Genomic DNA, 12521 nt, shown 5'->3' with positions numbered 1-12521 from the left:
AGAGCTGCATCTGAACTTCTGGCAGTAAGTCTGAATCTCCAAAGCAGAGGTTTCCATTAGAGCCCTCCGCTCCCAAACAGCAGGAATATTTCCAGGCTTCAGCTCTGTAGGGGTACACTAAGCCGACCCCATCGCTCACTTTTCTCTGTCACCGTAAGGTCTGCCTCAGCACGTCTTTGGGTCTGTGACCCAAAGCTAGCTGGTAGGTAGGGCATGCAGATCAGGAGGAGGGTGCTAGAACAGACATACTATAAACTCAGAACAAACCTTTATGAGGATTTGATTAAATACTCCTTGCAGCAATTCAAATGTTAGTTTTGACCGGGCCACACACAGAAAATAACAAAATACGCCAAGAAAGCCTCTTCTGGCTCTGCCCAACCCACTAGACACCTCACTGCTTGCACGTTCAGGGTTTCCAAATGAAAAACACGGAGCTTGAATAAACATTCCTCAATAACCTGCACAAACCGATCGGCTGTCTGAGGCTTGCCCCGCAGTAGTCATCTGGATTGCTTGTGACTTGCAGCTATAACCATCGACGTGTAATTGTGTAATGTGTGAAATGGGGTTACACCTCTCAGCTCTTCCACAGGCTTTTCTACTCGCTGTTTGCCGCCATACACAAATTTCCAACTTAGCAAACTTACGTTAAAACTTTTTATGATACTTTTCAGTAAATATAGCCAAAAAGCTTCCCTGGACAGATCAGATGCTGGGAAATACTTACGCCACGATCCCCGAAAGGTGAAACATTTCAGCGGTGAGGTAGGAAAGATAGCTGTACAGGAAGACAAAGAGCGGTTCAATGACACGGATATCCTTGGTGAATCGCGTGGTAAAGGCGGCGGTCATCCCAAAACTAAGACCTACTAAAACTCCTCCTAGCCCAACCACAAAGAATTTTCCAACTCCAGCAAACACATCCACAGTTTTGATGGTTGGCATTTCACAGAAAGATCGAAATAGCTTGTAAAGCACCTGCATGAAAAACAAAAGAGGAAAATCAGCCATTAACAAGTTATTCACCAGACGTGGCCATATGTAGCAGTGAATACACTGCAGGGGTTTCTGCGAGTGCAGGGTCAGCATCCTTCTCTGGAGGTCAAGCTCCTACCAGGGGACTGCTGCGGCACTCACGTGCATTTCTGTTTCCAGACATACAGTGGAAGACATGTTCACCTGAAAGCTTCTCAGGACCTCAGGCCAGAGAAGTAGACCAGGATACCTCTGCTAGAAGAGGCCGTTGATGTCTTTTCCCTCTGCAGATCTCATGTCCCACCTCTCGCCACCAGAGCACCCTTCCTCTGAACACTAAATACTCAAAATAAAGGCTAGTCCTTACCACTGTCACCGCGTCATTCAAGAGTGATTCACCAAAGACCAAAATGTGTAGCTTTTCGTTGACATGTATCTCTTCAAAGACCGCTAGCACTGCCACGGGATCCACGGCAGCGATCAGGCTGCCAAACAGGAGGTTGTGGAGCAATGATACGTCCTGCAGGTGAAAGGCTTTCACCTGGCAGATCCCATACAGGGAAAAGCCAATCCCAAACACGTTCCATATTGTCCCAACAACTGCATAGAGGAGGATAGTGCCGATGTTCTCAAAAAAGGGACGGCTGGGCATGAAGTACCCTGCATCAAGGACGATGGGTGGCAGCAGGTAGAGGAAAAAGATGTCACTGTCCATAACAGGCGGTGACTTGTCATTCAAGCCGTAGATGATTCCCCCCATGATGAGTCCTACAAATATCAATAAACAGCTTTCGGGAACAACGGAAGGCAGCTTGTTATATAGATGAAACCCTGGAAAGGGGTGAATAGAAAAAAAAAAAAGTATTACCTCATCAGCCGAAATTGGCTGAAGAGCACCAGGCAGCTCCTCGTTAGGGTGAGGAAGCTCCCCGTGCTCCCACCTTCAGCAGACTCTGCTTTGGAGTAGTAATAATAAATGCACGCAATTAAGATGAAGTCTCTCAATCAGAAATTGGCTAGAAAATCTGAAAGGTTACTGAAAATACCAAACTTCCTATCATTACTCTTGGTTCTACTGCTGGTTCAGACTGCATTTCGCCATAGCATAAGGTTAAAGATATATTTTTAGGTAATATAAAAATAGAAAAACTAAATAATCTGCATAAATAAAAAAAGCATTTGGATGTAATCTGGTTAGCAGGCCATCTTCAGCACCAACATAAATAGCCACTGCTAATTTTAAACACAATACAGATTTTATATATCAGAAAAAAAAAATCACAAAAAGTATTCTCATTAATTATAAATGGTGCCACTTTTAACATTATTTAATCATTAACAATTAAAGTTAAAGACAACACTGAAAAGAGTCCAATCAAGCCAGCCCTGTGCAACACCCAATGTTAAGAGAGAAACGCTGACAACCACAAGTACTCAAGATGAGTTATTAAAAGAAAGAAATTGAAACAAACCCAACTGGAATAGGAATAATAAGAAAAAAAAATAAATCTGTGATCAATATTATTTCTTCATGCATGTTAATAGAGCTGAGATCTCATCATATATTATGCAGAATAGCGAAACAAAAAGACCGTTTCCGTCTGAAAGAAATTCTGATCTAAATGAATCTCAGAGACTTCTCCTTTCTGAGGAAAAAAAATGCTATAAAATAACTTTTATGGCAGCAATTTAACAGAAGTGATCACAACTCCTGGAGGAAAAAAAAAGAATATATAATTTCCTTTTTTCTATGCCCATTTTTGCAGGGAAAAAAATAAGATAGGTCTAAGTTATACAAAAATATAATTTCTTTTGTGTCATTACACAGATAACCTCCTTGACACAGAGAAATTTTATTTTAGGCTGTATAACACCTCACACATGGACTGAATTCTCCATGCAGCTGGCCAGATGCAGCACCCTTTTTAAGTCCAAGGAGCCTTCATTTTAAGATGAAGATTTCAGTGGACAACCTGCATGTAGCGTACCTGGCAAGCTAATCGAGGTGGATGCACACCTTGGTGTGTACTGCCGCCACATAAAATCCCTGGAAACCCTGATAGTTTTCCTACTAACAGCAACACCATGCACAGGTGTAAACTTCTAGATGGAAAACCATCATTTCCAACCTAGAATGCAACTGGGTAGTTATTTTCCATGCGGGCAGTATGTCTGGCACACAATACGTGCGTCCTTAGGACTTGCCGTGTTATCTCAGGCTCCAAGATTGGTGAAGCAAGGGCCGCCCCTGCCCACACCATCTCCAAGGAGACTCCCGTCCTTCCTCACCCTCTCAAGACGCCTTACCTATCTTGGCCAAGGATGCAAGCATGATCCAGAGTGTGATTTCAAAGGGGACTTGAACATGCTGATAATCCAGAGAGAAAAACGCGTGCTCTGAAGATTCGTTGCCCTGGGCTTCCTCGGCAGCCCAGCTGATGTTCTCCGGGATCACGTCCTCCAGCAGCGGCATCGGTGGAGAGCCCTGCAGGGCTCTGACATTGGTGGCTTGGAGTATGGAGGAGAGCAAGGACCCAGCTAGGATAGCAGCTGCAGCTTTGCACCCTGGCCTCTGCCCCTCCATCTGCCCTGGAAGCCTCCTGCTGTGGCAATTTGGCTGCTCCCACTCTCGCTGCTGCGGGCGAGTGGTCGGGAGTGCTGCTGGAGACAGCGGAGCTCAGGTCACCCTCGTTGCGTGGGTTGCTGCAAAGAGAGGAGCAACCGCTCCGCCTCACCCTGACTCTCCTCCCTGGTCCATTAGTTTCCAGCTGGGATACTCTGCTGGAGGATCGCATCCCTTTGGCACCGCACGCCTAAATAGGCAGAGGCTCCTCCTGCAGATGCTTCCCTGAAATGTGTCCTGTGCCCTTACACCAACTGCACATCTGTGCATGCTCCAGAGAGAGACAAGTTGCATTTTAGTCCTAACCCTTGACATATTTTGACTTCCAGTCTCTCAGAAACCCTTCTTGGAGGGGGGAAAAAAAAAAAAAAAAAAATAGATCTTCACTGCTGTTAGAGCAGCCGGGCTTTGATGGAACAGATCCCACCCAAAACAGCCCCATCCAGAAATGGACCCATCTTACAGTGGGCTTCACCAGATTTCTCATCTGCAGTCCAGAGCCCACAGAAAGAACACACAGCAGTAACATTATTGATAACCACAGTTTCCGTTTGATAAATCAAGCAAAGCCACCAGCTTTCTTACGCTAAATACAGAGCTGCAGCGTTGCGCTGGATGGAGGTCACCTGTACTGGAAGAATAAGTTTCAACAATTGCTTAAAGCTTCTTCCTAAGGCCTAACAGGAAAAGCTACCTTCGTCTTTCTTCACTACTTGAAAAAGGGACTGAAAATTGAGTGAGCTTCCTTAGAAAGGTTGGACAGACAGAAAACCCAAGAAGTTATTTGCAACAGTGTTGGATGTATTAGTAACAGAGAAAAAAAAAAAAACAAAAACATTTTGGGCCCAATTCCTCCACTGTGGAGTTTCATGTGAGTTGATGATGTTTCAACAGGGATTAATTTGGTCCAAAGAACATACGTAATTAAAGTATGGAGGCCCCAGGCTGTTGCTAGACTGATCGATGGCCTATTTGTTTCTCTTCAGCTGCCTAAATGACTCCAAAATTGAGCTGCCAATAACAAGCTGGTGACCCACTTTTCGGCTGTAAAGTCAAAACCTGACATCATGCAGCCACGGATCCTGAGTTTCTCAGTACCACGTGAGCTCCCTGTTTCTGACCTGATTTGCAAAGCAGCAGGAGGATAAACTTTGGGAGACAGGAGAGATGCAGTGATACACTCCAGGAGTGACTTCTTTCTACTTTACCGCGGTTAACTTGAATTTATAGCGTGCCTTTACCGCACTTACTGACTTTAAAGCAAAGCAACACTCCTCTCATCAGAGCGGACTTCTAGCAAACTAAGCTTTTTAAACGCAGTGGCGCTTCTCCCTTTGTATATTTAAAAAATAAAGAAAACTACAGGACACACACTTGGAGGACAGAAATCCCACAAGGTTTTCCTCCATCTTTGTTCCATAGTTCAATTCTACAGGGTCTGGGATGGGGAGGAGAGGAAGAGGCGAGGAGATGGGATCCCTCGTTACTCTGAAGGAGGGAGAATACAGTGCTCTTAACTGCAATAGAGAAGTAACTAAGAAATTACTCAGCCAGAGCTAAGAGCAGCGGAAGCAGTTCTGAGCCTGGGCTCACACGCCAAGCCATCATATTCCCTCTTTCTGCTGAAATATTTGGGGCTGAACTTGGGAGTCTGAAGACTGATTCCATTTGGTGACACGGAAAAGGAGTTTTGCCAACCTCCCATTCCTCTCCACCCCCAAACCATCCATTTTGATTTTTGGTATTTTCAGGAGAAAATCAAGGAAGTTAGGATTCACTTACATTTACCTTAAGCCAAAAATGAAATGTATGCATCTTAGGCGAGAAAACAAGACCTGCAGCATGGAGCTCAATAGCACTATCTGGAAAATGGTTTTGCGCGTAGAATCAATATCTATTTGATAATGGAACCAGAAAAAAAACAGCAGCAGAGTTGGGACGGTGTCTGAAGAAGGTCAATGGAGAGAATAACATTAAAATATGCTCCAGTTTTTGAATGAAGTTAACTTTCAAAATCAGGATGTTAACACGTGTTAACAGAGGGGAGAAGAGCCTGAGCCGGGACCCCGTGCAGAGCTTTTAATAACCCCGTTTCACTGGCTGTCTTCTCTGCTCCTTTCGCAGCGATGGCTGCAGCCCTGCCACAAGCTCCACGCAGATGGATCAGCGCAGCCTCCCTCTGCCAACCGCTTTCGACCTGCAAAGCTTCGAGCACCTCCTGAAAAGCTCCATTGCCCTTCCCAGCCTAACGACCGGCTCGCCGTACCTAGACCTGGGCAAGGACAACGAACGGCTGGTTGCAAACGTTTTGGACCTCCTATTTCACTGCAGTGAAAACCTCGAAGCTGCTTTTAGCATTTTGAAGCTCCTGGTTTTTCTTTTTTGCATTGTTTTACCTTAAAGTGCTATGTAACTAAGCTCGCTCCTTCCCTTAAATTCTTATATGTATCCCTGTTCATTATATATTAGTTATAAATAAATGAAAAGCCGAAGACAAAATGTTTTTCCAAAGTTCTATGATAACACAGTACATGTTATTCCTCTTGTAATGGCTATTGATATTATTGAGCCACTTTTTAATGCGAGTACCATTTGATCATATATTTATTGACATGCTTTTATTTTTTTTCTAATGTAATGTGCTTTCCCACATTTTTAGGCTTCTGGGCTAGGATCTGATCCCTGTAATTGTATCGATGGGTACCTTGCTCCTGCTGGAGTAAAAAAGACTTTGAGAATAACAAAGTATTCTGTGATACGGTAACAATGACCAGAATTCAGGCTCCTGCAATGAAAATGTTACATTGAATTAATTGTTTAAAGTCCTTATATTCCTTAATCAATGGCAGCACATTATTTTTCTTTACTGACTTTGCGAGCGAAAGGAAAGACGTGAAATATTTTCTCTTACATTCCTGATGTCTAATTACTTCTAAGTATACTCTCACTCCTCCTTTTCATTAGGAATGCACGCATCATTAAAAAAAAAAAAGTAAATTAAATCTCAATTTACATCACCTCCTAAAATTCATACATAAACCACTGAAATTTATGAAAGAAACTTGAATAAGCTCATGCCTTATATGGGGGGGGGGGGGGGGGAATAATTTGCAGTGCACCCTTTTTGCTACAGTACCGCAAAGGCTTTGCATATTATTTGGGCCTCAAATGAGGAAATCGTTTAAGTATTTACTCAAGTATAAGCACTCAAGGTTCCATAGCTTACAGTTATTAACACAAAACCGCTGTGTTGGACTGGGGCCTCCCGGAGAGCCATGTGGTACAATCCTCCCCAAAAACTTGCCAGGCTCAAAACTCATCGGAGGTTTTCCTCTCACTGCAAAGGAACCGCAGGATCTCCCACCATTGGGACGCCCACTGATTTCCACTCCTCAGTGTAATTCAGGTAATCCCGGTAGAATTCTTTCTTCTTTCATAGAAGAAAACACTCGTTCTTCCACAGAAGACGAGGCCAGATCCACGGCGTCCCCGGAAAGCCCAAACCCCAGGCCCAGCTGCCGCCCATGGACAGGGCTGCCTTGGGCCACAGCAGTTCTACCTGTGGTTTCCTGCTCTGTGGCAAGAACACAGAGATTTTCAAGTAAACACTTGTGGTGTTTACTGACCCCAGAAAGGCTAAGGCTTCTGTTTCTATTTCTCTCCTATGAAAGTTTAATATTTCCAGAAATTACTTAAATGCAGAGAAATTTTGTCCATTCTCAGTATAGTTTTGTTTCCTCTTAAAGGAGAGAATGCCCTTTGGTTGTGCGGAGTGCCCCAAAGAGGTAACTCCATTTTGGAAAATAGCCCATACTCGTCTCTTACCTTTCAAACTTCGCAGTCTCCGTAGGACCTCCGTAGGCACCGCCAGTGCTCCTCCGCGCTCCTCCTCGCTATTGACCCGCCTGCCAACGCCAGGCAGCACCGCTCGCCCCGCCGCCACCGAGCCACAGCTCCCGGCAGCCAGCAGGGATGCTCTCCCCTACTCTAGTAATCCTTCAAACGTAAACTGCCCTTCTGGGCCTTCTTTCCAAAAATTATTTTGGCTCTGACTGCGTTACCCCTTGTGGTAGAGCTGGGGCGAGTCTGGTTCTGTAAAGCCCCCGCTCTTCAAAAACCATGAGTAGATCTAATCCCTTACACACCCTACACCCGCTTCCAAGACTTTTTGACTTTGACACTATAGGCATGATACAGCAATCAGTTTTCCACCTCACATAGTTCTCAGAAGACGAACGATTTCTGCATCTTTCCCCCCAGGGAACACCGACCTTCTGACCACAGGCCGCCCCAGAAGAAACACGGTGGGTTATCCCTGCAGGAGCTCTTGGCTTCCTCTGGGGAAAACCCTTCAGTGTGCCACGCAGAACTCTAGGAACGTTGGTTAGAGATAACCCAGATGATTTTGGGGATCACCCAGATGGTGTTCTAGTGTTATCACCTTCCCCTCCTCCCCCCCTTTTCCAAGTACACCTTTTTTCTGCTTACCCTAAAAAAAAAAATCTTCCTTTTTGCACAAAGCAGCCAACAGATTTCGTTAAAAGCATCCTGCTCCAAAAGCAAATTACTATCCAGGAGCCTCTCTAAAAAACCAAAACCAGGGTGGCAGTTTGGCTCCCTCTCCACCCCTCACCCTAAGCAAAACTTCCGATATACATACCTCCTCACTGGAGCTGGTTCTGCACTGTAACACATACAGCTCTTCAACAAAAGCTGTGGGATGCACATAGAAAAGCTCCTAAAAAATTACCTCTACACTCCATCTAATCAGCTCGTTGTGAAAAGATAAAATAGAAGCATTAATGACATCTGCATTTGGTACGTGAATATGATTTTTCCCCACCAGAACGGCAATTTGTTTACACGCGTTGTCTCAAATTCACAGGAGAAAGCTGTTCTCGTCTATGAATGTGCAAAATCTCTTTTTTCCCCCATCAGAATGGAAACTGCTCATATTTTCACATATAATCACCTTATTTTTCAGTTTCTCCTCCTCACTGCCTGCATTTTCCATTACATTCTAATAGGCCCCGTGAAGACTGCGCATGAATTACTGATCTTCTTTCTGAAGAAGCCGGGACAGAAGAGTACATATTTCCATCCATATGCAGCCCTGCGAGCAAAGGCAGAAAACACACAAAGCAGACGGGCAGTTTAACAAGACGACTTAATCGGAACTGAAATTAAGACCAAGCCCCTCATCACACTTCCCTTGCTGGAAAGGACTGCACTCGCAGCTAGTCTGGACAGCAAGAATGGAAAAACCCTTAAAATTCAAAGCCATAGCATGAGTTTTTCTCAGTACATCACAGAATATATTGAGAAACTACCTCTGCGTTGCAGTGGGATGGATGAGTTGCTGTGCTGCTTAGCTCACGTGCACCCCACAGAGCCCAGGCGGGAACGCATTTTTAATTTAACATCAGGGACTTCACTCAAGAACCTGGTTTTTAACAAGAACTCGAACAAAATTACAGTGAGGAAATTCAATATGAATAAGAAACGAGTGAAGCGTAAATCAAAAGAATAAGGCATTGTCTGTACCCACACTCCCATCATCAGGAAGCCGCAGAGAACGTACACAACACCAGATTTTGTGGTTCATCGCGTAACGTTTTGCCCACTTCAAAATCACAGCTTCATCACTGATACCTTGCCTAAATGGAGAGAGTTTGACAAATACTCCCTCCCGTATCCATATCAGGAAGATCCAAAAGATCTATATTCCCCTTGCCTCGCACCTGCTCTTTTTCGGTACAGCTCCCATACAGTTCCCACACTGCTCTCATCGCAGGCGCGGCGACCTGGCTGTGCTCCCCACCAGGCAGCATTCAGGCAGCAGACTTGCAGACCGACTGCACTACAGCTTTACTTTTGAAAACTGCCTAATTAACATGGTCTTAAAGAATTCCTATAGGGCAATTCCAGGCTGAGTACCACTTTAATCATTTTGGCACTGACTTCTGTTTGGATTCCGCTTTTGTCAATAACAGCTTGAGCACTTTGAGCAGTTGCTTAAACGACTTGTAAACTAAATGGCCTTTAATATTTTTCTTCATCGTTATAACTGGAGAAGCCTGTAACCGTGGCCTCAATAAAACAACTAATACTTGTCCTTTTTGGTAACCTAAAAACTATTTTTCTGATTTAAACCCCAAATTTAATCCCCAGAGACACAGCCAGAGCTCACATAATTGCAAATCAGATTCGTATTCGAGTGGTGGTATGAGATTTCTTCCATTGAATAATACTTTTAATACTCATTACTTTTTAGGTGATCAAATCAGAGTGAAGTCCTTAACTCTGTGCAGAAAATCTCCAGGTCACGGTGCTGTACAGTGGGTCAGACTAAAAGATTTGGAGGCTGAGTCCAACCAGAGGAAGCACAGTCCCCTTGAATCAACCACGACGTGGAAGTTGTTTCTCATTAATTAGGAGACCAAGCCGATAGGATCTTTCTCATGAGAGTACAGCTGGAGATTTTTCCTGCTCTGGCCTTGGGTACTCCACATAACAAGGCCGGGAGGTAGTCCACGGTGCAAGGAACAAACTGCTGCCGGAACCTGCCCTGGTAAGAGGAGCATGGGTCATGCCCATGAGTCACACCAACATTTTTCGCAAACCGCCATCCTTTCTTCAGCGGTGGTTCAGCTGCTGGGAAGGGCGAGTGATACCAGCTGCTTCCTCTCCACTGCTGCTCTTGGTGCTTGCCCTCACGCTCACCCACAGCCTCAGCTGCGGGGGAGGGCGGAAGAGATTCTTCTCATTCGCCATTTTCTGCCGGTTTACTCAACTCTTCTTGTCCCCTGACCAACCTGCTACCCACCCACTGGGAAATTACACAAGCCCGGACAAACCAAACCCTGCATGTTACTGTTGTCACGATGCACAGTCATGACCGTTCTGTAATCCCAAAATAAAGCAAGAGCCAAAGAGGAAAATGACCCCTGGGGATCAGTGTGATTACAGCAACTGAACTGCAGTGCCATCTGCGTTAAAACTTATGACTGCGAATGTTTTGCAGTAAAGTTGTAGCGGATCCAATATACATGAGCGCAATAACTCTTCCCCTCAGACAGAGGTGTGAGCACATCCTGCCTCCCAAAGACCATATAATTCCTAGTGAAATCACGGATATTTTAATTCAGGGACTTCAACTCAGCGTGGAGATCAGCCCCATTTATTGGCTTACTGCGCACGGCGCTGCCCTCTCTGGGCACCCACGCTGCTCCCAGGCACCGCAAGGGACTCCAAGGTAGGCTGGAGATGCACCGTTAGGAGATGTCCACTTTCTCTGAAGTCCTTTATCTGCCAAACACAGCCTTTGGGTTGGTTTTGTTTTTTTTTTTTGTGGAATAAACATAAGCAGGTGGCTACTTCCTAGGTTGTACTCGTTATGTAAAAATATTCAATAAATCTGTCCGAAAGCCATTTTAGTGCAATGGCATTGCCTGCGATCAGGGACCTGTGCTTTACGTTTGACAGCTGGGCTCCAGGGGTGAAGGGTTAGCGACGGGAAACTGAGTCGCGTTGGCTTCCTTTCTGGGCGTTCAAAGGCCACCAGTGCGAGTATCCAGGCATATCGTTCTGCAGTTTAACTTGTGCAGAACTTAACTGAAAATTTTCGTTTTCTATCCCAGGAAACATTTTTTTTTTTTTTTTTTTTGTAATTCAACTCACACAAAAGAGGAATAAGAATGAACAGAATCTGTTAATTTAAAACTTCAAGCCACGAGTTTTTGGAAATCAGCTTGCAGTTATGTTCCCTGTTCTGTTAAGTTCACAAATGTTATTCATTTGAAACAAAGTAGTAGTAATATAGTTTATGTACACAAAAAGAAGGAGAGCAGGTGTGAGTCTGGGCTCTCATTCTTCTTTTGTTACATCTCAGGGTGGTAACGAATTATTGAAACACCAGCTTTTACGGTGAGCAACAGACAGAGCAAGTAAGTGGTCAGCGTGTCTTACAAATTTGGCACTGGAAAGCAGAAGTGTGGCATCTCTACAGACGGGGAATAAGAACAAAAAATAGCAACACAGCATATTAAGAAATTATATTATTACGCAAAACAAGAAATTTGTTGAGAAGGATGAAGGAACCCTACATAGTAGGTCCGAGCTCACATGTCAGCAACATTCTGTGGGTGCGTTTCTACTGGAGGGAACTCTGAGCACGTGCTGCGCCTTAGAACTCCTGAGACCCGTACGGGGCTTCCTACAGCGGGGTAGGGGAGGAGCCGAGAGCTTGCAGAAAAGCCTAACACAACCACGCGAGAAGTGAATGAGAGCCACACCGCCTGTCTTCATGTAAAGCTGACGTCCTTCACTTCGACGAATAAAACCCCACGTGCAGAGCAAAGCCGGGGCTGCCAGCCCCGCGCAAGCGGCAGAGGGAACTCCAAGCTAGCGCCCCTCTTTGGGGTTAATTCAGCTGCAGTGATGCTGCCAAAATAAACACGTCAGCCAGCGCCGGCTAACCTGCCGGCACTGCTGAGGGACCGAGCAAAGAGTTTCACCGAGTTCAGGGCCACACACTTCAATTTTACGTAACTGGAGCTATATTTATGAAAGATGCTGCTTCCACTTACCCTCAAGGAGAAGCGGCGTTAATGAGACACGGAAAACCCCTGTGAGTCTTAGTGCTTCTTCTGTGGTTGGTTTTAAAGACACAGCTCTTCTGCTCTCCTGCTGCTGTCATTCTCCCGGTGGAGTTCCACAGCCCCTTGCTCGCCCGCCTTTCAGCACTTAAACAAACACCAGTGAAGTCTCAGGAAAAGCGGGAAGACGCCAGATTGTTTCCAAGAAATGGTAATCTAACAAGATTGTAACGCAGCGCCATATTGTTTCTCCCTGAAAGAGAGCTGCAAGCGAGCATCCCAAGCAACGTCAGGTCCTCATCGACACAGTCCACAACGGAGTC

The 12521-nt window shown here is 45.1% G+C and overlaps 1 protein-coding gene across 1 annotated transcript in view; it reads right to left on the bottom strand.

Annotated features, from left to right (window-relative positions):
• The window catches only part of LOC309675980 (sodium/hydrogen exchanger 2-like), a gene marked incomplete at both ends in the record, with an annotated part of 29424 nt that extends 25862 nt beyond the window's left edge, over positions 1-3562 (bottom strand). Inside the window, 3 exons of the mRNA XM_082488419.1 lie at positions 731-981; positions 1346-1809; positions 3286-3562. Coding sequence (XP_082344545.1) covers positions 731-981; positions 1346-1809; positions 3286-3562 — 992 coding nt within the window. The remainder of the gene's footprint in view (positions 1-730; positions 982-1345; positions 1810-3285) is intronic.
• Between the last annotated feature and the right edge of the window lie 8959 nt (positions 3563-12521).

This window comes from Vanellus vanellus (assembly GCF_965231255.1).
Source record: "Vanellus vanellus genome assembly, chromosome: 10".
Classification (NCBI taxonomy): domain Eukaryota; kingdom Metazoa; phylum Chordata; class Aves; order Charadriiformes; family Charadriidae; genus Vanellus; species Vanellus vanellus.
The sequence above is the reverse complement of the archived record's forward strand: the minus strand, read 5'-3'. Positions and strand labels throughout refer to the sequence as shown.